The 24468-nt window shown below is 34.3% G+C and overlaps 1 protein-coding gene across 2 annotated transcripts in view; it reads right to left on the bottom strand.

Annotated features, from left to right (window-relative positions):
* The window catches only part of UBA6 (ubiquitin like modifier activating enzyme 6), an 84157-nt gene that overhangs the window by 56975 nt on the left and 2714 nt on the right, over nt 1-24468 (bottom strand). For both annotated transcript variants that reach the window (XM_035004883.1, XM_035004885.1), the window contains exons 2-4: nt 23435-23497; nt 3530-3624; nt 2519-2547 (exon numbers count right to left, since the gene is read on the bottom strand). In XM_035004883.1, the coding sequence (XP_034860774.1) occupies nt 2519-2547; nt 3530-3624; nt 23435-23497 (187 nt within the window). The remainder of the gene's footprint in view (nt 1-2518; nt 2548-3529; nt 3625-23434; nt 23498-24468) is intronic.

Genomic DNA, 24468 nt, shown 5'->3' with positions numbered 1-24468 from the left:
TCACAACCCTGAGATCATGACCTGAGACGAAATCACAAGTTGGACATTTAACCGACTGAACCACCCAGGCGCCCCTATAATTTCTACTTTGAATCATGTAAGTCTTATAACAGTAAAAGTACGTTAAATTTAAAAAAGTGATCCCTAAAAATCCACTACTACTACTTTCTAAACAGTAGTTAATTTGCCTGCCAAATCTAGATGGGATTTTTCCTAAGGATAAAAAAGAAAATCATAAAGTGATTTCAATAATTATACTGTTATTAAAAATACTGAAATTGTTATGCTGAAGTTATGTCATAAATAGGTATAATATAATATAGGATAAAGCAAATACATAATTAGGTCCATGTCATTAAGACTCAAACCCTTAGAGTAAGACAAGAGATACAAATACAAAATAACAAAATTAAAGAGGTAGATACGCTATCATCCTAAACGTGAAACTCAGAAATTTCAGTGTTCACTTATGATGAATTTTCTAGCTCTGTCCACTGAAAAGACTTTACCATCAGTGACAAAGACTACTAGGGTTGTATCAAAAGGACTCCAGAACTTGATGAAGATCCCAATAAGCAAAGATGAAATGATTTAAGCATCAACAAGAATAATAACTATTATACTGGATCAAAACAAATCATATATATTCAAATCCACATTTATCATGATGTTCATGTACACACACAGGCCACACAAGTTCACTAGTTACTGTTGGGGGATGATAGGAACTACTGATTTTGAAACCTGGTAAATAAAGGGTGAAAAAAAAATCAAGTATTTATCCTGCCTTTTATGCATGTACAAACTACACTTTAGTGAAACCAAATATGTGATGAATGGAAAATTGTCTAAAATATTATTCCAGCTAAGAAATCAAAAAGAAATGACAGAATTAGAATATCATTATCCTTAATGAAATAATGAATCTAGGCAATGATCATTAATAGCTAGTAATAATCATAAAAACAAGGCCAGCAGATTATGATTTCCTCCTGATGAGAAAACATAAAATTATCTGTGAAGCAGCAGTGCCAAAATAATCAAATCTGAATTTGAATCTCTGGATAGAACTACCAGTTTACAGGAAATACAAGGGCAGAGGTACATGTGATAAATGACCTGGTTTCATTTACAAGTACATTCTAAGGGGAAAAAAAATCAGGGAAGGGAAATCTGTACATCGAAAGAAATCAAGTTCAGTATATGACTTGACTTGGATCCCGATTAGAACCAAACAAATAAAATTTTCATAAGACAACTGGGAAAATTTGAACTCTAACTAGATATCTGATGATTGAGGTAGGCAAGCTATAATTTAGCCCCAATGACTCCCAATTCCTGTTTCTCAGGCCTTCGTGTAATTCCCTTTCCTTACATTCATAAACTAGTGAATTGCTTTTACCAAACAAGCATAGATAATGGAATGTCACTTCTGAAATTAGGTTACAAAAGACTGATTTGTTTTGCTAATACATTTCCTTTCTTGTCTTCTTGCTAGCTTACTCTGATGAAGCAGACTGCCATATGGTGAGCTGTCCTATGGAAAGGGTCACATTTCAAGGAACTGAGGGTAACCTCCAACCAAGAGCCAGCAAGGAAATGAAGTAGGAATATGAAGTGGAACAGCCTTGCCAGTGAATTCTGTCAATCACTATGTGAGCACGCTTGGGAAGCAGATTCTTTCCCTAGCCTGGAGATGACTGCAGCCCTGCCAATATCGTGATTGGAGCCTCATGAGAGATCCTCAAACAGAGGAACCAGCTAAGATGGCCCTGATAAATTTTAAGTTGTTAAGTTTTGGGGTAATTTGTTTTCAGCAATAGCTAACTAAGACAATGCTATTAAGGAATTGGTTACATTTTTAGGTGTGAAAATGGTACTGTGGTTATGCTTTCAAAAGGCACCATTATCATTTAGAGATATATACTAATATATTTAAGGATGATATAATAGGATGTATATGGGTTTTTTTTAATTAGTTTCAGAGGTAGAATTTAGTGATTCATCAGTTGCAAATATGCAGTGCTCATTACAGCAAGTGCCCTCCTTAATGCCCATCACATAATTATCCCCCCTTTTCCCCCCGCCAGCAACCTCAGTTTGTTTCACAGAGTTCAGGGTCTCTTATGGTTTGTTTCCTCCTCAATTTTCATCTTATTTTATTTTTCCTTCCCTTCCCCTATGTGGATGTCTGAGTTTTGTATCAAAATAATTTGGTGGTTGGGCAACAGTGGAGAATGGGAAAGAGATAACATGGAACAAATTTGTCTATGAGCAGATAATTGCAGCTGCATGATGGATACATGGGATTTTGTTATATTGTCATATAATTTTGAAATTTTCTGTAATAGTTTTTTTAAAAGGAGGAAAATACAGCATTAAAACAATTTTGCTACTAAATGAAGAAGCAGCAATAATTAGGCCAAAGTGTAAACAATATTACCACTAATGATGAGGAAAAAAAAAAAAAAAGTTCACAACAAACACTTATTTTAACCAAGGACATTTACTCACTTACCTTAATTCCTGCAAGAACAAGATTCTTTGCTATGAAGGAAAAAGAGAAAGGAATAGCTTAATATTAAAAACATATATTAGACAGTTTTGATGGGGCTTGGTCACATCTCTGACTGGATAATTTTAACTTTTTTACTACCTAAGAAATATAAGTTCCTTAGAAAATGCAGACAAACAAAAAGGAAAAAGTTAAATTTTCTATCATACCACACTGAGGTATAATACACTAAAATTTTAGTGTATTATTTCAGACAGGCTGTTATAAATATATGTGTGTGTGCTCTATCATAATGAATTAAAGATACAGAAATAAAAAAAAACAAAGAGAAATGATCCTTAATGGCTATTATCATAACAAAGAGAAGCAAAAGAGTCATTACTGGTTCCTTGTGGAAGAATATTTTTTTTTTTTTAAGATTTTATTTATTTATTTGAGAGAGAGAGAATGAGAGAGAGCACATGAGAGGGGGGAGGGCCAGAGGGAGAAGCAGACTCCCTGCCGAGCAGGGAGCCCGATGCGGGACTCAATCCAGGGACTCCAGGATCATGACCTGAGCCGAAGGCAGTCGCTTAACGAACTGAGCCACCCAGGCGCCCCTGGTTCCTTGTGGAAGAATATTAACAGTATATAGTGTTATAGTGAAATAGTGTTGTCAAGGGGTGCCTGGGTGTCTCAGTTGGTTAAGTGTCTGCTTTGACTCAGGTCATGATCCCAAGGTCCTGGGACTGAGCCCCAGGTCAGGCTCCTTGCTCAGTGGGGAACCTGCTCCTCCCTCTGCTCCTCCTCCTTGCTCCTGCTTGCTCTCCCTCTCAAATAAATAATTAATCATAAAAAAAAAAAAGAAAGAAAGAAAAGAAATAGTGTTACCAAAAGAATCAAAACTGAATCTTCTCAAGGGTTTGGATCTAACTTCCTTTATAGAAAATAATATATACAAGGGAAAGAAATTAAATTCTTTAACTTACATTGCTCAAAGTGTCATATAAAATTATGAATAAAAATACTACTTACCAATTTCCAAACCAAGACCGCCCATACCACTTAAGAAAACATGGGACTTGGCCATCTTCTGCATTGCTGTGTCTCCAAGAACGTACCTCTGTCGACTATAGGTAAAACACAATAAAAAACAAATTATTTCACCCAAATTACATATCCTTTAAGGTTGTTTGCAAATGAATAGCCTAGCAACTAGAACCTGCCACAGACCTGTTTTGGATCACTTGCAGTGTTTAATGCTTCTAAATTAACTGCCAAATATATGACATATTCTGAAAAAACTGAAGATCTGGCACCACCTTCTCGCATAGCAACAAACAGACGGAGTTGAGTAGGAGTTGTCCTGTTTAGATAGGGAGGATTATGTCTCTAGACTTGCCACAGTTCCCATCCTGCTCCTTTCATTTACTACCTCAGGGGCCACTACAGGCATCTGAGTTTGTTATCTCCACTTTAAGCCTTTACTGTAAACAGGATTTCTGAGACAAAAAAATTGGTTCCCTTCTTGGAGTTTAGATGACTTATAGCAGTTTTCTATTATTTTATTTATTTCTTTTCATAAGTAATATCTACGCCCAACATAGGGCTCACACTCCCGACCTCAAGATCAAGAGTCGCATGCTTTATCAATTCAGCCAGCCAGGTGCCCCCAAACATTACTTTAAATATAAATGCTGATAAAGTATATAAGGGATTTTATTAAGCCATCCATATTAATAGCCACAAGGTAGCATCAGAACGGAAATTTCAAAAAATACGTATTGGCTATTTAAAAAAGTCAGATACAATAATAAAGGCAACAGAAAGTTAATTTGAAAGAACAGTGATAAACTTGATGCTATACCAAGTTTTTGAAGATAATGGACATTCCAATGGATTCTTACAAGAATCACTGAAAGATGAGTTAAGTACAGATAACTAAACCCCTTGGTTTACAAGACTTTTTTTTTTTTAAAGATTTTTTATTTATTTGCGAGAGAGAGAATGAGAGACAGAGAGCATGAGAGGGAGGAGGGTCAGAGGGAGAAGCAGACTCCCTGCTGAGCAGGAAGCCTGATGTGGGACTCGATCCTGGGACTCCAGGATCATGACCTGAGCCGAAGGCAGTCATTTAACCAACTGAGCCACCCAGGCGCCCGGTTTACAAGACTTTTTTTGGAATTCACAACATACATGCTGGTTTAATGTATGTTTGTTTAGTATATATATATATAGATGTTTACTTGATTTCTGTATTTCAGCTATTTATATTCAATTTAAAAGCCTGAAAAGGGTTTTCTTGTCTAGTCAGAAGAAACTTTATAAACATAAGCTATTATTTCCTTCCTTACTCATTTACTTATTTATTTATTTATTTGATACAGAGAGAGAGAGAGAGAGAACAAGCAGGGGGAGTGGGAGAGGGAGAAGCAGGCTCCCTGCTGAGCAGGGAGCCCGATGCGGGGCTCGATCCCAGGACCTTGGGATCACGACCTGAACCCAAGGCAGATGCTTAACCGACTGAGCCACCCAGGCACCCCTCTTTCCTTCTTCCTGCAAAATATAATAAAACCTAGACTTTTCTTTTTAAATCAGTATTTACCATTTCTTTTTCAGAGATCCAAACCATCCATTTATTCATCAAAAATTTGCTGAACATCTACTATGGTATGTATAGAATTGTGTATTATATAGTCTTGCCATCCTTATTTGTGTAACCCTAAGCAATATATTTAAGTTTTGTCTGTTTTGGAACTTTATATAAATGGAATCATTTTGAATATTGTCTTCTGTGTCATGCCTCTTTTGAATAATATTGTATTTATGAGATTTATTTATTATCAATGCATGTGGTTATTCATTAATTTTCAGTTCTGTTTTATTCTATTGTACACTACTATTCTATTGTAATAACATACCATAATTTAACTATTCTATAGTTTTGTAGCACGGTTTTTTTTTAAAGTTTATTTATTTATTTAGTAATCTCTATACTCAATGTGGGGCTCAAACTCAAAACCCTGAGATCAAGAGTCGCATGCTCGTCTGACTGAGCCAGTGAGGCACCCCTGCTATTCTATAGCTTTGGACAGTTACTTATAGTGAGACTATGAGCATTCTTAGATATGTCTCATGATACACATGTGTATGTAGCAGTTTCTACAGATCTATTTATAGCATAATATATCTAGGAGAAGAAATGCAGGGATAACTTTATTAGATAATGCCAAACTTTTTTTCTGAAGTGTACCAAATAACTCTCCTCCTGCAGTATATCAAAGTCCCTGTAGTTTCACATCTTTAATGTGTAGGAAAAGTTAACAGGAGGGCTGGTCATTGGCCTGCTTACAAGGCTAGCCTTGGCTGGTGTCTTCTATTTTCTTTTTTCCTAATTTCCTGAAATAAAAACTTTAATTAGTTTTCAGGTTTTCTTTTCTAAAATACACATGTAAAACTTGAACTGATCTTAAACAGCATCCTAAGTTTTGATACACAGTACTTCATTATTATTTTCCAGTTTTAATTATGATTCTTTTTTGACTTCTGGGTTAATCTGAAGTGTATTTTTAAGCTTCTAATTTCATGCGGAATATTCTAGCTATCTTTTGGGTTAGTTACTTCTAGCCTAAATGCATTGTGAATAGATCTATATGATTTCATTTTTTAATATTTGAGAATTTGCAAATGTTGCAAATATTCCATGGGCTCTTAAAACAGAATGTACTCAACAGTTGGTTAGACACATTCTTTATATATATAATTATATTAATTTTAATAACCATGTTGATGAATTCTATACCCACTCTGATTTTTTTGTCTGCTTGTTCTCTTGATTACTAAAAGCAATATTTAAACCCCTTCACTAATACAATGGTAAATTTGTCTGTTCTTGTATATCAGTACCTTAACAGTGCTGACATGTAATAACTGCTAACACTGAGTGTTTATTATGCACCACATATTGTTTTAGTGTTTTACTTGTATTAACTCATTTAATCCTCACAAAATTCTACAAGTTCTATTATTATTATTCCATTTTTACGGAAAGGAAAACTTAAACACAGAGAAATTAAATAATTTATAAATAGTGGAGGTAAGACTCAATTCAGGCAGTCTGGCCTTAGCATCCATACTTTTTTAAAATTAAATGCATTTTTTTTTTTTTTAGATTTTATTTATTTATTTGAGAGAGAGAGAGAGAGAGAGAGCACAAGCAGGGGGAGTGGGAGTGAGGAGCAGGCTCCCAGCTGAGCAGGGAGCCCGATGTGGGGCTTGATCCCTGAACGCTGGGTTCGTGACCTGAGCTGAAGGCAGCCACTAAACCAAGTGAGCCACCCACGTGCCCCAGCACCCATATTCTTACCCACTATGCTACAATGCATGTAGATTAAGAAAGTCAAATCATTCTAATAAAGTTTATTGGAGGAATAAAAAAAAAAAAGAAAAATCAGTTCCCTGATCTAACTCTTCCCTACCCAGATTCCTATCCACCAAAGGCAACCACTCTTAATTCTTCCAGTTGTTTCTTCTAATATTTACCCCCTTTTTTCCAGTAATATGTTTATACTTTTATTTCTTGAATTTTCAGTTTTATATATAACGAATTAACTTCCTACTAACATGAAAAGTCTTTCTGAAATACAAATCTGGTCAAATCATTCCCCTGCTTTAAAAACTCCAATGGTTTCCTATTTCCCTTATGATACAGTCTAGATTCTAATATTAGTCACAAGGCCGTTCATAAGCTAGTCTCTGCTTGCCTCTCTAGTCTCATCTTTTGTCACTCCTCCATCAAACTCCATGTTCCAAGTGGACTAAAGGTTTTCAGTTCCTCAAACATGGTGTGTTGTCTCTGGCCATTAGATATTTTTCTGGAGTATTCCTCCCCTCAATATTTTCTGCCTGAAAAACTTGTACTCATCCTCCAGTCTCAGCTTATACATTACTTTCCCCATTGATATGTCTCCCAACACCTAAACTTACTCAAGACAGTGCTGGATCATCTTTTATGTACATCAATAACATCCTACATTTGAGCTATTACAACATTTATCACAATGTGTTTTTGCTATTTGTCTATTTTTCCTAGGAGGTTGTAGATTCCTTAAGGCAGGGCCTTTGCTTTATTTACTATTGTATTCTCAGTGATTAACATGGGCCTGGCACGTTATAGACACAAAAAAACAACTTGCTAAATTAATGAAATGAATTGGCACATAAGAATAAAAACAACACGTTTATGTTCTACCTAGCAGAGGACTTAAGTCCTTCTTCCTATGTTCAGAGTCACAGGAACTATGTTAAAAAAATGTATTTCATCTCAGACTTGTTTTCATGAATTATTTTGAAGATTACTTAGGTAAATAATGAATAGCCATGACACAAATTTGGTTAAAAATGACAAAGAACTTAAGGACAAAAGGATAAAACAAAGATATATGAATCAAAGTTTTCCAAAGAATCATAAAATCTCAGACAGATTCTCAGCAGTTACCTAAATTATCTACCTTTTCAATGTTTGGCCACCAAGGGAAAGGGTACTAATTAAGTACCTACTCTGTGCTAGGCAATGTCCGGTACTCTGATAGTGACACTTAAATCCTATGAAGTTCATATTGTTAGTAAGTAGTAAAGATGGGATTTAAAGAGCCTAGAGTATAACCTCAAGCCCAGCATTGTTATATTACAGCTTACTCTATAAAGCAGATACTCAAAATATCAGTGAAGTATCCAGTGGAAAGAAATTACCAAGGTTATCTACTCTACTTTTAGAGAGCCCTATTCATTAAAGATTCTCTGTTTCTTGAAGGTATGATATCTTCCTACACTTTTCATCCACTAGTCCTAATTTTACCTCCTTGGGGCCATAGGGAACTCATCTAATCCCTCTTCGATGTGACAGCCCTCCAAACATTTGAAGATGGTATTCAGGTTCCAGAGCCTTCTCTCTCCAGGTCTAACAAAGCTTAAAAGCAAGCTTTGAAAAAATAAAACTGTTTTCAAGTAATTTAACTGTGTCTCTCAACAAAGCTCAAGAATATTTAAAGGAATTCAAAATGATGCAGCACCCAAAAAGGTAAACTTCACAATGTCTGGCATATATTAAAAAATTACCAGGTATGCAAATAAGTGGAGAAATACAATTCATAATGAATAGAAAAACTGACAATAGAACAGACTTAGATTATAGACTTTATATACAAATATGCTGAAATAATTATAAATATAATCCATATGCTCAAGAAGGTAGAGGAAAGCATGAGCAGCAAAACTTGTAGAGATAAAAACCATAATATCGAAGATGAAAAAATATGGATGGAATTAATAGACAACTCTGCAGAAGTGAACTTGAAGATACAGCAACAGAAACTTTCCAAAATGAAACACAGAGATTGAATAAAAACCCAAAAAGCCCAGATCATAAATGAGTTGTGGAACAACAACAAATAGAATCCCTGAAAGAGACTGGAGAAAAAGAGATAAAAATATATTTAAAGATCTAATGGCTAAAATTTTTCCAGGAATACAATCAATCAACTCACAGACCACAATGTGAACAAATCAAAAAATAAGAAATATGAAGGAAACTACACCAAGGCATATCACAATTGTTTAAACCAGGGTGAAGAGATAATATTAAAAGCAATCAGAGAAAATAGGGCATATTATTTACAGACAAAAGATAAGAATGACAGTTGACTTTCTCCCAGGAAGCACTACAGATCAGAAATGGTGGCCCAACATTTTAAAAGCACTGAAAGGAAAAAAAACTGCCAATGTGGAATTCTGTACTCAATTTCAAAAAAGAAAGTAGAGAGTTTTTTAGACATACAAAAACTGAAAGAATTCAATGCTGACAGACCTTCACAATAAGAAATGTTACACTAAATCCTCAGGGAGATGGAAAATGATACTAAATGGAAATCTTAACTTACACAAAGGAATAGAGAATACCACAAATGACAAATATATGGATAAATACAAAAACCCTTTCTTGTTATTTAAATTCTCTTTTAAAGAGTTGACTATTTAAGCCCAAAACAATAATGAATTGCAAATTTGTAACATGTAGAAGTAAAATATAAGACAACAATGAGTGAAATCCTGGGATACAAGAAATGGAATTATATTGTTGTTACATCCCCATACCATACAGGAAGTGACAGATTATTTTAACATACACTGTAATATATTAAAAATATCTGCTACATACCATAAAGTAATCACAAAACAAAGCATAAGTATATAATATGCCAACAAAGGAGATGAAATATAATAAAAAATGCTCAACTATTAAAAAAAAAACCACAGGAAAAAAAGGAAAACCAGTAAGAGATCAGACAATTAGAAAGCAAAATGGTATCACTGTTTCACATTAAATGTAAATCGTCTATAAACACTCCAATTAAAAGACAAAGATTGGCAGACTGAATAAAAGAAAAACCCAACTATATTCTATTTACAAGGAGCCAAAATTTAAATACACAAATAAGGGTAAATGAGTGTAAAAAGATAAACCATGCTACCAATAACAAAGAGAAAACTGGAGTGGCTCTATTAATATTAGACAAATAGATTTCAGAACAAAGAAAACTACCAGGATAAAAGGGCCATTTCAAAATGATAAAGGGTCAGTACATCAAGAGGACATAACAATTCTAAAAGTTTATGCACTAATAACAGAGGCTCAAACTATACAAAGCAAAAACTGACAGAACTGAAATGAGAAATGTTCAAACACAAAATGAAAGACAACATCCCTTTCTCAATAATTGGTATAAAGATTAGACAGAAAATCAATTATGATATAGAATACCTGAAAAACACTATCAATCAATTTGACATTGATAGGACAATCCAACAAACAACAGAACACACATTTTTTCAAATGCACATAGAACAATGACAAAATAGACCATATTCTATAGCAAAACATTAAAAAAAAAAAAAAGTCATGCAAAGCTTATACTGATACCAATGGAACTGAATTAGAGATTAACAACAGAAAGATCTCTGAAAAATCTCTCGATATTTGGAAGCCAAATAATACACTTTTAAATGACCTATGAGTCAAAAAAAAAAAATCAAAAAAAGTTATAAAGTTTTCTGAAATGAATGAAAATGAAGACATACCTGTGAGACACATAGACTGCAGTGTTTAGAGGGACATTTTTAGCATGAAATGGACATATTACTAAAGAATAAAGATCTCAAAAATTGATCATCTCAACTTCCACTTTAAGAAATTAGAAAAAGAACATCACACCAGCAATAGAAAGGATAAAAACCATTATGATCATTTCAACAGATGCAGAAAAAGCATTTGACAAAGTACAACATCCATTCATGATTAAAACTCTCAACAAAGTAGGTTTAGAGGGGAACGTATCTCAACATAATAAAGACCTTATATGAAAAACCCATAGCGAACATCATACCTGAAGGGAAAAAACTGAGCTTTTCCCCTAAGGTCAGGAATAAGACAAACATATCCACTCTCACCACTTTTATTCAAACAAAGTACTAAAAGTGCTAGCCACAGCAATCAGAGAACAAAACGAAATAAAAGGCATCCAAATTGGTAAGAATTGGTAAGAAGTAAAACTTCCACTATTTGCAGATGATACGATACTATGTATAGAAAACCCTAAAGACCACCAAAAAACTAGAACTGATACATGAATTCAGTAAAGTTGCAAGATACAAAATCAGCATACAGAAATCTGCTGCATTTCTATACACTAATAATCAAGCAGAAAAAAGAGAAATTAAGAAAAAAAATCCCACTTATAACTGCACCAAGAATAATAAAATATCTAGGAATAAACTTAACCAAAGAAGTGAAAGACCTGTACTCTGACAAGTATAAAACACTGATGAAATAAATTGAAATTAAAGACATTTCATGCTCATGGATTGACAGAACAAATACTGTTAAAATATCTACACTACCAAAGCAATCTACAGATTTAGATTCCCTATCAAAATACCAACAGCATTTTTCACAGAACTACAACAAACAATCCTAAAATTTGTATGGAACCATAAAAGACTCCCAATAGCCAAAGCAATCTTGAAAAAGAAAAACAAAACTGGAGGTATCACAATTCCAGACTTCAAGTTATATTATGAAGCTGTAGTAATCAAAACTGTATGGTACTGGGACAAAAATTAAAACATAAATCAATGAAATAGAATAGAAAACCCAGAAATTACCTCACAATTATATGGTCAGTTAATCGTCAACAAAGGAGAAAAGAATATCCAATGGGAAAAAGACAACAAATAGTGCTGGGAAAACTGCAACATGCAAAAGAATGAAACTGGACCACTTTCTTACACCAAACACAAAAATAAATTCAAAATGGATAAAAGACCTGAAACCATAAAAATCCTAGAAGAGAACACAGGCAGTAATGTCTCTGACACTGCCCATAGGAACATTTTTTCCAGATATGTCTCCTGAGGCAAGGGATATAAAAACAAACATAAACTCTTGGAACTACAACAAAATGAAAAGCTTCTGCACAGTGAAGGAAATAATGAACAAAACTAAAAAGCAACCTACTGAGTGGGACAAGATATTTGCAAATTACATATCTGATAAAGGGCTAGTATACAAAATATAGAAAGAACTTATACAACTCAACACCCCCAAACCCCGAAATAATCGAATTTAAAAATGGTCAGAGGACACAAACAAACTTTTCTCCAAAGACAACATATAGATAGATGGCTAACAGACACACAAAAAGTAGCTTAACATCACTCATCGTCAGGGAAATGCAAATCAAAACTACAAGGACAGATCACCTCACACCTGTCAGAATATCTAAAGTCAAAAACACAAGAAACAAGTGTTGGTGAGGATGTGGAGAAAAAGGAACCCTCAGGCACTGTTTGTGGGAGTACAAGCTGGTGCAACCACTGTGGAAAACAACATGGAGGTTCCTCAGAAAGTTAAAAACAACTATCCTACTATCCACTAATCGAACTACTGGTTATTTACCCATAAAATACAAAAACACTAATTCAAAGGGATACATGCACCTGTTTCTTGCAGCATTATTTACAACAGCCAAATTATGGAAGCAGCCTAACTGTCCATTGATAGATGAATGGATAAAGAAGATGAGGTACATATATAAAATGGGATATCATTTAGCCACAAAAAATCATGCCATTTCCTACAACATGGATGGAGCTAGAGAGTATAAGGATAAGCAGAGTAAGACAGAGAAAGGCAAATACCACATGATTTCACTCAAGTGGAATTTAAGAAACAACAAATTTAAGGGAAAAAAAAGGAGACAAACAGACTATAGAGAACAAACTGATGGTTACCAGAGGGAGGGTGTTGGGGGTGGGGAGATGGGTGAAATAGGTGATAGGTATTAAAGAGTATACTTATTCTGATGAGCACTGAATAATGTATAGAATTACTGAATCACTATACTGTACACCTAAATTAATATAACACTGTTATACTGGAATTTAAATAAAAAAACTTAAAAAAGAAAAGCAAATTAATATCAAAGTAAGCAGAAGAAAAATCCCAAAAAGAAAGGAAATCACTGAGATATAAAACAGAAAAATAGTATGGAAAATCAATTAAACTAAAAGCTGGTTCTTTGAGATTAAAATAAAATCAATAAACCTCTAGCCAGAATGATCAGGAAAAAAGAAAAATTACCAGTGAGAGAAATGAGTGAAGGAACATCATTTCAGATTCTACAGACATTAAAAAGGGTATTCAGGGAAAATTACAAGCAATTTTATGCCACTAAGTTCAACTACTAAGATACAAACATCTTCTCCAAAAGAGACAAACTCTCAAAGCTCACTCAGAGAGAAAGGCAGTTGACTCTTAAACAATGTTGGGGTTAGGGGTACCAACCCTCCACACAGTCAAAAATCTGTGCATAACTTCTGACTCACAAAAACTTAACTAGTAATAGCCTAGTGTTGATTGGAAGCTTTACCAGTAACCAAAACAGTCAATTAACATATTTTTGAATGTTCTGTGTATTATACACCATATTCCTACAATGAAGTAAGCTACAGAAAATGTTATTAAGAAAATCATAAGGAAAATACATTTATAGTACTGTACTTATTTATTGATACAGTAAATTATCATCTGCTTATAAGATGAGTCATCTGTCAGTATCTATATCAATGTTGTCTTACATGATACAAAACACTGTAGATGTTATATGTATTATTAACATTAGACATTAAAGTAAAAAGATAAAGTGAAAAAGAATCCATATTTATTTATAAGTTTAACAATCCATGTATTAAAAACAAAGCAGCAGCAATAGGATTGCTTTTGGTAGCCTAGCATAACTGATTCAATTGCTTCATGGTAGCCTAGCTTATATACTAATGAGAAAATCTTTACAAAATTTTTATGGCATGTATTACTGTAGTCATACATCTAGACGGTATTGGAAACATTGTTACATTTTCTAAAAAACCCACTTACTTGTATTGAGAAGCTGATAAGCAGTTTCTCCAATGATGAGAGAGAGGGGGTCATACTGTATAGAGTAATGCAATTCTTTGAAGGCAAAGATATGAAACAGTAAGGTAACACATTAATTTTGTATTACATATTCACCTTATGCCTATGTAAGGATAGGCTAGCCACTTCTGAGTTTTGTACATGATATTCTACACAATGAATACTTAGATGATGATGATGACAAAAATGCCTCATTCAGTTCTTTCTGTACAGTTAATAGTTTTTCATATAAAGACACACACACACACAACAGATCAGTTTATTAACTGTACAGCATGGTGATCATTTACTATTCATTAAGTAGAAGCAGATCATAAGGGTCTTCATTCTCATTATCTTCATACTGAATAGGAGGAGGAGTAGGAGGGGTGGTCTTGTTGCCTCAGGGTAGCAGAGGTAGAAGAAGTGGAGGAGGGAAAAGGGTAGGCAAGAGATACAAGCACATTCAGTATAACTTTATGGAAATACATCATGATTTGTCTGTTTTTTACTTTTTAATTTCTCTAAATTTGTTTTTATATGGTACCAATCCTTCTCCCACAATTTGCTTTAGTTTCAGTGCCCGTATCACAGATTGAGTCCATGTCATACAAGAAGTCAAAGCAGTCTTGGGCGCCTGGGTGGCTCAGTTGGTTAAGCGACTGCCTTCGGCTCAGGTCATGATCCTGGAGTCCCGGGATCGAGTCCCGCATCGGGCTCCCTGCTCTGCAGGGAGTCTGCTTCTCCCTCTGACCCTCCCCCCTCTCATGTGCTCTCTCTCTCATTCTCTCTGTCTCAAATAAATAAAATCTTTAAAAAAAAAAAAAAAGAAGTCAAAGCAGTCTTAAATAACCAGAACTCTTCTGCCACACTGTCAAACGTCAATCGGTTTTCTGGCAGTGCTTCTTCATCTTCTTCCACATCACCTGGCACTGTTTTGGAAGTACTCATTTCCATCAAGTCATTTTCTGTTAATTCCTCTGGTATGGTGTCTATTAGCTCTTGAATTTCTCCAAAATCCGTATCTTGAAACCCATCACCTGCCCCCCCCCCTTTTTTTTTTACCATATCTACAATCTCTTTCCTAATTTCCTTGATTCGCTCTGTCATAAATCCTGTGAAGTCATGTACAACATCTACACACAGCTTTCTCCAGTAGGAATTTACTCTTCTGGGCCTGAATGCTTTCCTGGCATTTTCTATAATAATGGTATCTTCAATGCTGTAATCCTTCCCCAGATGTTCTCTCTATTGGGTTTCTAGCCCATGGCATTAACAATTCTTTCAATAGAGTACCATGTGTAATGAGCCTTAAAGGTCTTATGACCCCTCCCCCCACCCCGATCTAGAGGCTGAATTAGAGATGTTGTATTTGGGGGCAAGTAAACCACTTTGATGCCTTTCGTATTGAACTCACAGGGTTCTGGGTGGCCAACAGCATTGTCCAATATCAAAAGACAGTCCCTTACTGGCAAGGTACTTCCTAACTTCAGGGACAAAACATCGATGGAACCAATTCAGGATAAAGAGTTTTACATCCAGGCCTTCTTGTTGTACAACCAAAAGACTAGTGGCTGGTGTTTACCTTTTTGCTTTAAGGCTCAAGGGTGGAGAGGGGGGTTAGCAGCTTTATAGGTAAGGGCAGTGCTAATCATAAACCCAACTGCATCTGCATAAAATAGCTGAGTTAGCCTATCCCTTCCTGCCTTAAATCCTGGTGCTTGTTTCTCTTCCTTACTAATAAATGTTCTTTGTGGCATTATTTTTTTTCCAGAATAGGACACTTTCATCTGTGTTTAGGTAGATATTCTTTTTCCACAATGATTTTCTGAAAGGCTTTCTGGAACTCAACTGCTGCCTCTTGTTCAGCAAGTGCTTCTCCTGTTACCTTGACATTTTTTAAGCCAAGTCTCTTTCTAAATTATCAAACCATCCTTTGCTGGCATTAAATTCTCCAGCTTTAGATCCTTCACCTTCTTTTTGCTTTAAGTTGTCTTATGACTTTGCTTTTTCTCAAATCATATTAACGTGTATAAGCATGTTTTTCTTAGAGCAACTCTCATATCCACATAAAAGCTGCATTTTCAATACAAGATAAAAAGGTATTTTGCAAAAAGTACAAGGTTTTTGTGCCTGCTGGTGGACCTGCAGCTTCACCTTCACTAACTCTTTCCCTTCCCTCTTCCCTTTCTTTCTTTCTCTTTCTCTCTCTTTCCTTTTTAACAATGGTCCTTATGTTGCATTTATCTTGAAATGGCAGGCAACCACAGCTGCAGACCTCAATCTATGGTACATATCAGGTAGTTCAACTTTTTCTTGTAATGTCATGACTTTTCTCTACTTCTAGGGAGTGCTTCCAGCATCATTAGTGACACTCTGTATGGGACCCATAGTGTTATTCAAGGTTTACAGTATTCCACTAAACACAATGAAAAATATGTGAGAACTGTGAGATTACAATTTACTGAAGAGAGAAACTGTGCACACTAAGATGATTAGCATCACATGGTATTTTAAGGGGATCCTCGCCAACACTTGAGCTTACCACAATAGCAATAGGAGGTGGCTACAAAATTATTACACTAGTACAGTATGCACTACAGTTAATTTTATGTAGTCATAATTTTTTACGTTTTTATTTTAATTCCCATTAGTTAACATACAGTGTTATATTAGTTATGCAGTTATGATTTAATACTGCATTTTTATGTTGGTTTACCTTTCTTTTGACTACAAATGGCACCATGTATATTCTCTGTTTGTGTGTATAAGTTTTGATAAATTTTTTAAATAATAAGTTTGTGTGTATTTTATGGTAGTAAATCATAATACAGACTAGTCTCTACATATATTTTATACATTAATGACATACCTTTTTGTTAATTTTTAAGTATTTCTAGCCTGTGTGGGTTAAATTTTTTCAAACTGTTGTAAATTTTCAAAAATATTTCCAATATATTGATTGAAAAACATCCACAAGGACCTGAGCAGTTTAAACCTATGCTAAGGGTCAACTGTATATTACCTGAATGTTACCATGTCTATTAGATGTTATATTTGTAGTTAAAAACTTTCCCACAAGGAATACTCCAAAGTCCATTGTTATTTCTACCAAAAATTTAAGGAAGAAATAATACCAATTTTACACATACTTTCTAGAAATTTGAAGAAATACTCAGCTCATTCTATGAGATCAGCATTACCCTGATATCAAAACACAAAATCATTGAATTAAAAAATACTCCACAACAGTATCCCTCACATACACAGATGCAAAAATTTTTTTTCCATTTTTTAAGTTCAACTAATTAACATATAGAGTATTATCAGTTTCAGAGCTAGAGTTCAGTGACTCACCAGTCTTAGACAACCAGTTGCAAAGATTCTTAACAAAATTTTTATACATATATGTAAAAGTACATCATGACCAAATGGGTTTCATCCTAGAACTGGAATGCAAGGGTCATATCATAATCTAAAAGCCATCATTATAATTCACTACATTAAAAGACTAAAAGAAAATCCATATAATCACCTCAATGAAGTAAAAGTATTTGACAAACTCGATACCCATTTCTGACTTAAAAAAAACAAGAACAACAAAATCCAAAACAAAACTCTAAGCAAACCAGTAACAAAAGGAAATTTCTTCAGCCTAATAAAGGGCATCTATGAAAAACCTACAGCTAACAACATACTCCACCATGGAAGAATGAATGTTTTCCAACGAACATCAAGAACAAAGTGAGGCTGTTCACCTTTACCACTTCCACTTAACACTGTATTGGATGTTCCAACCATTGTGATAAGAAAAAGAATTAAAAGGCATCTACAATGGAAAGGAGGAAGTAAAATTTCTTTATTTTCAAACAAAATGTCTGTTAGAAAATCCTATGGAGTTTACGAAAAAATTTACTAGAACTAGGGGGTAAGTTTAGCAGGCTTGCTGGATAAGAATAATTATTCAAAAATCAATTGAGCTTGAATTTAAGAATAATGAATAACTGGTAATTGAAATTTAAAAATGACCATTTACAATGTATAAAAATGCAAATTACTTAGGGATAAATTTGATAAAAGCTGTGCAAGATCTCTGCACTGTTAATTATATAACACTACTAGGAGACACTAAAGAAATAAATTGACAGACATATGGTGTTTATTAATGGATCTTAAATTCAATACTGTCAAAATGTTGACATTCCCAAAATTGAACTACAGATTCAACACAAACGCAAAATTCCAGTAGGATTCTTTTTAAAGAATCAACAAGCTGATTCTCAAATGTATGTGGAAGTTCAAAGGACACAGAAGACCCAAACCAACTCTGCTAAAGAAGATCAAAGTTGGAGGAATTACATTCCCAGATTCCAAGATTTATGACAGGGCTATAGTAAGCAAGGCAGTGTGTGATGTTGTTGTAAAGTGAAACACAGAGATTACTGAAAAAGAAGATTCCAGAAATAAATCAACAGATATATACTCTATTGAATTCTGCCAAAGACAGAGACCCAGGAAATTCAAAGAGGATGGATAATCTTCAACTGGGGTGCTTAAAACATTAGTGCTATATGGAAAAAAATAAAACTCTGACCTTCACCTCACATTATAAAAAAATTAACTTAAAATGGATCATAGACTTAAGTTTAGGAGTTAATACTATGAAACTTCAAGAAGATAACATCAGAGAAAATCTTAAGTATCCTTGAGTTTTGCAAATATTTAAAAAGCAGGACCAAAAATACATCAATTGCGTCCGATCAGAATTTAAAATTTTGCTCTGCCAAAGACATTGTTATGAAAAGTAAAAGACAAGCCACAAACTAGTAGGAGAAAATATTTGCAACCATATATAACACAAAGGACATGATATATATAGTATATAAAAAACTCATTAATATAGACAAGCTAATAAAAAAAAAGAGAAGCAAAAGATTTATAGATATTTCCCTAAAGATAGGTAGCAAATAGGCTCATGAAAAGATGCCCACGATCGTTAGTCATTATGGAAATACAAATTAAAACCACAATGTAATACTACTATACACATACTAGAATGCCTAAAATTAAAAAAGACCTGACCATTTCAGGTGGTGAGTAAACATGTGGGGGAACTCAAACTCTCATACACTACTGGTAGAAATGTAAAATGGTACAACCACTTTGGAAAACAGCTTGGCATTTCTTAAAAAGTTAAAAAAAATACACTTACCATACATCCCAGACATTTACTTTGAGGTGTTTATCAAAGAGTGAATGAAAACATATGTTGACCCTAAAACTTGTATATAAATTCTCATAGCAGCCTTATTTGTAATAACGCAAACCTGGAAACAACCCAAATGCTTATCAACAGTTAAGGGAAGGAAAAATAAGAAAAACAGAGAGGGAGGCAAACCATAAGAGACTCTTAACTATAGGGAACAAGGATTGCTGGAGGGGAGATGGGTAGGGGGATGGGGTAACTGGGTGATGGACATGAAGGAGGGCACTTGAAATAATGAGCACTGGGTATTGTATGCAACTGATGAATCACTGAATTCTACCTCTGAAACTAATAATATGGTATATGTTAAATTGAATTTAAATAAAAAATTTTTAAAAAATGGTTAAATAAATTGTAGTATATCCATATGCTAGAATACAACTCAGCAATAAAAAGGAACAAATTACTGATAAGACAATACAGATGAATTTCAAAATCATTATGCTTAGTGAAAGAAGCCAGACCCTCTCCCCCCAAAATATGTACATACTGTACAATTCCATTTATATAAAATTCTAGAAAATGCAAAGTACTCTACAGTGACAAAAAGCTGATCAGTGGTTGCCTGGGGAAATGGTAGATAGATGGAGAGAGAGGGGAGGAGGATTACAAAGGGGCACAAAGAAAATGTCCGGGTGTGATGGATATATTCATTATCTATATTACTATGGTGATTTCATTAATATATACATTATGTCAAAACACATCAAATTGTATACTTTAAATATGTACAGTTTATTATACATCAGTTACACCTCAATAACAGTGAAAAAAACATGTTTTTATGTTGGAAGACACTCCTTCATGGGTCGTTCACATTCCATGTTTCTCTAGATATGCCTAGCAGGCAAGGACCGGACTGTTCTTTACTGGGGCCTTTTCTTAGGGTCATGTTTGCAGCACATAAAATTGAGGGATGAGGTCAGTCTTTCTCCAAGACAAAGAGCAGGCTTGCTTACTGTTTGACATAAAATGGTGGGTCCCCCAAATGCAGTGTATTTTAGCTGTGATGTAAATGCATTACCTACAAAGAATCCATCTGGGCCATGGCATTGCCTCTATGGGACTTGGGAGCAAGGGGAACCGCCACCATCCTAATAGGCATGCTAATTTCTGTATTGTAAGTAATGAAGTCCTTTGTCTCTGACTCTGAAGTTTAACATCTTCTGTCAGCATTCACTAAACAATAATAGGTTAGCTTTTAAGTTTTAAGTAGGGTAATATCAAATCCTAGACTCTGACAATGTATACATATAGTTCGACAAAGCTAAAGAACAGGATGTTAAAGGGTAAAGTAGTAAGGAGTGACATGGTGACTAAAAAGAAAGATATGGCCATAACTCAAGGTAAACAGTAAATAGTAACTAGAAATTATTGAGCTCCTAGGCACTATTCTTCATGATTAATTTGCAATCTGTATACATTTTTCTCCTTAAATATTTGTTGAATAGATGAATGTATGAAAAAATAAATGAAAGAAAAATTAGACTTAAGAGGTTAAGTAACTTAAGATCATACACTCTTAAATGATGAAGGATAATTCAAATTAAGATCTCATACCAAAGATTATCCTCTCAGCTACTGTTATGTTGTACAGAAAAGGAGACTTAAATGCATACTATACAGTTTGGCTTCACAAATGTAAATGATAGGGAACCATGTAAGTATTTTAAACAGAGAAGCCGGGGCTTTTTAAGTAAATTTGAAAAATATCACTTTGAATAAAGTATGGAAGGTGGATTAGAGATTCATTAGGTCTAAAGAGATCACATAAGAGACTATTATAGTAGTTCAACTGAGAGATGCTGAATGCAGGGAGAGAGAATCAGAGTTGGAATTAAGATTTGTTTAGAAAGAACTAAAAGGATTTTTAAAAAACTGAATTTGGAGGATGACAGGGAATAATCTAAGATGATACCAAGGTTTCTAGCTTAGGTTACTGAGTAGATTTGGTAGCATTTAATTAAGCTTGGGAATGGGGAAGAGGGAGGCAGGAAAAGGGATCCAATGGTGTTGAGTGCTGTTAAGGCACAAAAGGGCAACCAAGGAAAAGACAATTAAGTGTAAAAGCATAAACTGTGTTTGGTAAGAAAGTAGTCTAGTATGGTCAGTGTAGTTAGAGGAAAAGGAAAGTTGGGGCTAAAACATGGTATTGGCAAAACTGGATTTCTGCATGTAAAAGATGAAACTGGACCTTTACCTTAAACCACATATAAAATCAACTCAAAATGGATTAAAGACTTAAATTTAATACCCCAAACTATAAAACTTATGAAGAAAACATAGGGGAAAAGTTTCTTAACATTGGTCTTGGCAAGAATTTCCTGGATATGATACCAAAAGCACAGGCAATAAAAGCAAAAGTAGACAAGTGGGACCACCTCAAAATCGCAGCAAAGGAGACAGTCAATGAAGTGAAAAGGCAAACTACAGAATGAGAGAGAATATTTGCAAACCATGTATCTGACAAGAGGTTAATATCCTAATTATATATGGAACTACAACTCAATAGCAAACGCCCCCCCCCCCAAGGAATATGATTGAAAAATGAGCCAGGACTAGAACAGACATTTCTCCAAAGACACAAATGGCCAACAGGTATGAAAAGGTGCTCTACATCACTAATTGTCAAGGAAATGCAAAACCACAATGAGATATCACCTGACACCAGTTTGGATGGCCATTATAAAAAACAATATGCCAGAAAATAAAAAGGTAAGACTATGGAGAAAATGGAATCCTTGTGCACTGTTGGTAAGAATGTAAAATGGTCTAGCTGCTATGGAAAACAGTATGGAGGTTCCCCCCAAAATTAAAAATAGAACTACTTTATGATCCAGCAATACCTGATCGTATATAAACTACTATATTCTATATTTTTCACTCAAGCAAACTGCAGCCCTACTTATGCAACATTGCAAATGGAAAATTTAATCTCTGGTTTACTGAAAATTATGATCATTAATCAGCCATCACAGGGTTGGAGGGATATAAAAAAGTCTCATAAGGATTGTAACTAAACAATGAATAAAATTAGCCAATGCTACTCCAAGAAGCTGCCATTTGTTATCCCAAGAATATGATCAAAAAGACGTTAAGAACATCATAACTATAGATTAAGAGTCCAAACTTAAGGTGATTTCTAAAGTATATTTATAATCAGGAAACCATATGGTAAAAATTTTCACAAAGCAAAATTAAGTTTAATCTTTTATCTCTTTTTCCAAGTGTACAGCACAAAACAGTAATTGAAATCAACCTATTAGGTTGATTCAGCTCATCCTAAAATGCTCAAGATTGACTCTGCATCCCACACAAAATATAAAGAAGAATTCAAAATAAATAGCCCATTATTCCAAATTCTATCTACATAAAATCTATTTTTCATAATTTTAGAAAGAGGAAATCTAAAAACTTTAAAACTGAGATTATACTATCCATACAAACAACTTGAAGTATTAAAAAAATGTCTTAGAAGTGATAGCAATATAGGGGCACCTGGCTGGTTCAGTTGGAAGAACATGCGACTCTTGATCTTGGGGTCCTGAGTTCAAGTCCCATGTTGGATGTAGAGATTACTTAAACAAATAAATCAATAACTTAAAAAAAAAAAAAGGTGCTAGCAATACATATATTTTTAATTTCTCTTTAATTCTAATAAAAATATTTTGATTTCATGAAAAGATACAGTAAAAAAGAAACTCACTAAATTCCATTCAAATCATCTTCAACCACATAATACTTCCTTGCTGTCTTTATAGTGCAAACATGCAATGTTGTTAATGAGATTACGCTGAAATAAATATATTCTCTAGATGTTATAACTGAGGCGAAATGGACTGTTTTTCATGAGACTCCTGCACTATCAAGAACATAAACATGTACTCCTGTCCAAAAACAAGAGGAATATTTTATAGTGGGTAACAAAATCATTCTTAGCCATATCACCTAAACCTAAAGCAACTGAGATTTAAATATTACTCAAGCTTTCAGATTACAGAAAAAAAAAAAAAATCAGAGAAAACCCCAATTTTAATCTCAGAGGAACTCTTAGGATGTATTTACAAAACTCTGCATAGGCCTAATGGTATTTTCAAATACAGTATTCCGTTACTTCAGAACAATAAATGAGTAAAGTAAGTTTCAGTTTCCATAAGGTTCTCACCTGTATAATGCATCATCAATCTCCACAGATTCTGCTGATACAATGGGCAAATTTGTATTTGTACTGGAAAAAAAAAAACAACAACACAACTTATAAGGGCAAGTATGGTTATTCATATTCTATAGTCTAATATGCGGTATGGTATTCAATATTCACATTCTATAATCTAATATTCAATTATACATGGCAGTTACTAAAGGGGATATATATTTTTTATATATTTTATTTTCCACCCCTTTATTTCCATTTTAAAAATAGGTCAAAATTAAATTCACTGACTGCCTACTCTGTGTGTATTGTAAGATTACAGCCTACAGTTTTATTCTTAGGTGTTATCAGATGTTGTTTCACGTATATTCTGATGGGTCTGTATTTTAGCAATTTTGTTGGAGTGCCCCATACAACTTCTCTAATATACATACTCTCTCTAATCTAATACACATGGAATTTACCATATACTGATGATATCTAAACTTATTTTTCTATGTTTGATCTCTCTTCTGACATCCAAATTTTCCACATCTGCTAGAACAATCTCTCTTTTCTGATGTTTAATTGGTTTCATGAACATAACAAGCCCAAAACAGAATTTAATTCTCTCCGCTTACTCTATTCTTTCCCAGTCTTTACCAACTCGCTGGCACCACCATTTACTCACTTGCTCAGGCCCAGAATCTAGAGATCTTCTTAGCTCGTTCCCTCATTTTCTCCATCTGTGTGCTAGTACAGCCTCAGGTCAAACCATTATCGTATTTCATCTGAACTATTTCAAAGCCCTCCTAACTAGTCTCTCTGGTGCTACTATTGCCCTCCCCCTTCAGTTTATTTTCTATTTTACAGCCTAAATTTTTTAGAATGCAGTCAGATATTCTTCAACTTAGAACTATCCTTCAGTAAATATCCTTTACTCTTTGAATAAAATTTAAACACCTGGGGCGCCTGGGTGGCTCAGTTGGTTAAGCATCTGCCTTTTTGGCTCAGGTCATGATCTCAGGGTCCTGGGATAGGGCCTAGAAAGCAGGCTGACAGGAGCG

Source organism: Mirounga leonina, unplaced genomic scaffold (genome assembly GCF_011800145.1).
Source record: "Mirounga leonina isolate KUSES-001 unplaced genomic scaffold, KU_Mleo_1.0 Mir_129, whole genome shotgun sequence".
Taxonomy (NCBI): Eukaryota; Metazoa; Chordata; class Mammalia; order Carnivora; family Phocidae; genus Mirounga; species Mirounga leonina.
This window is presented reverse-complemented; position numbering and strand designations above follow the sequence as displayed.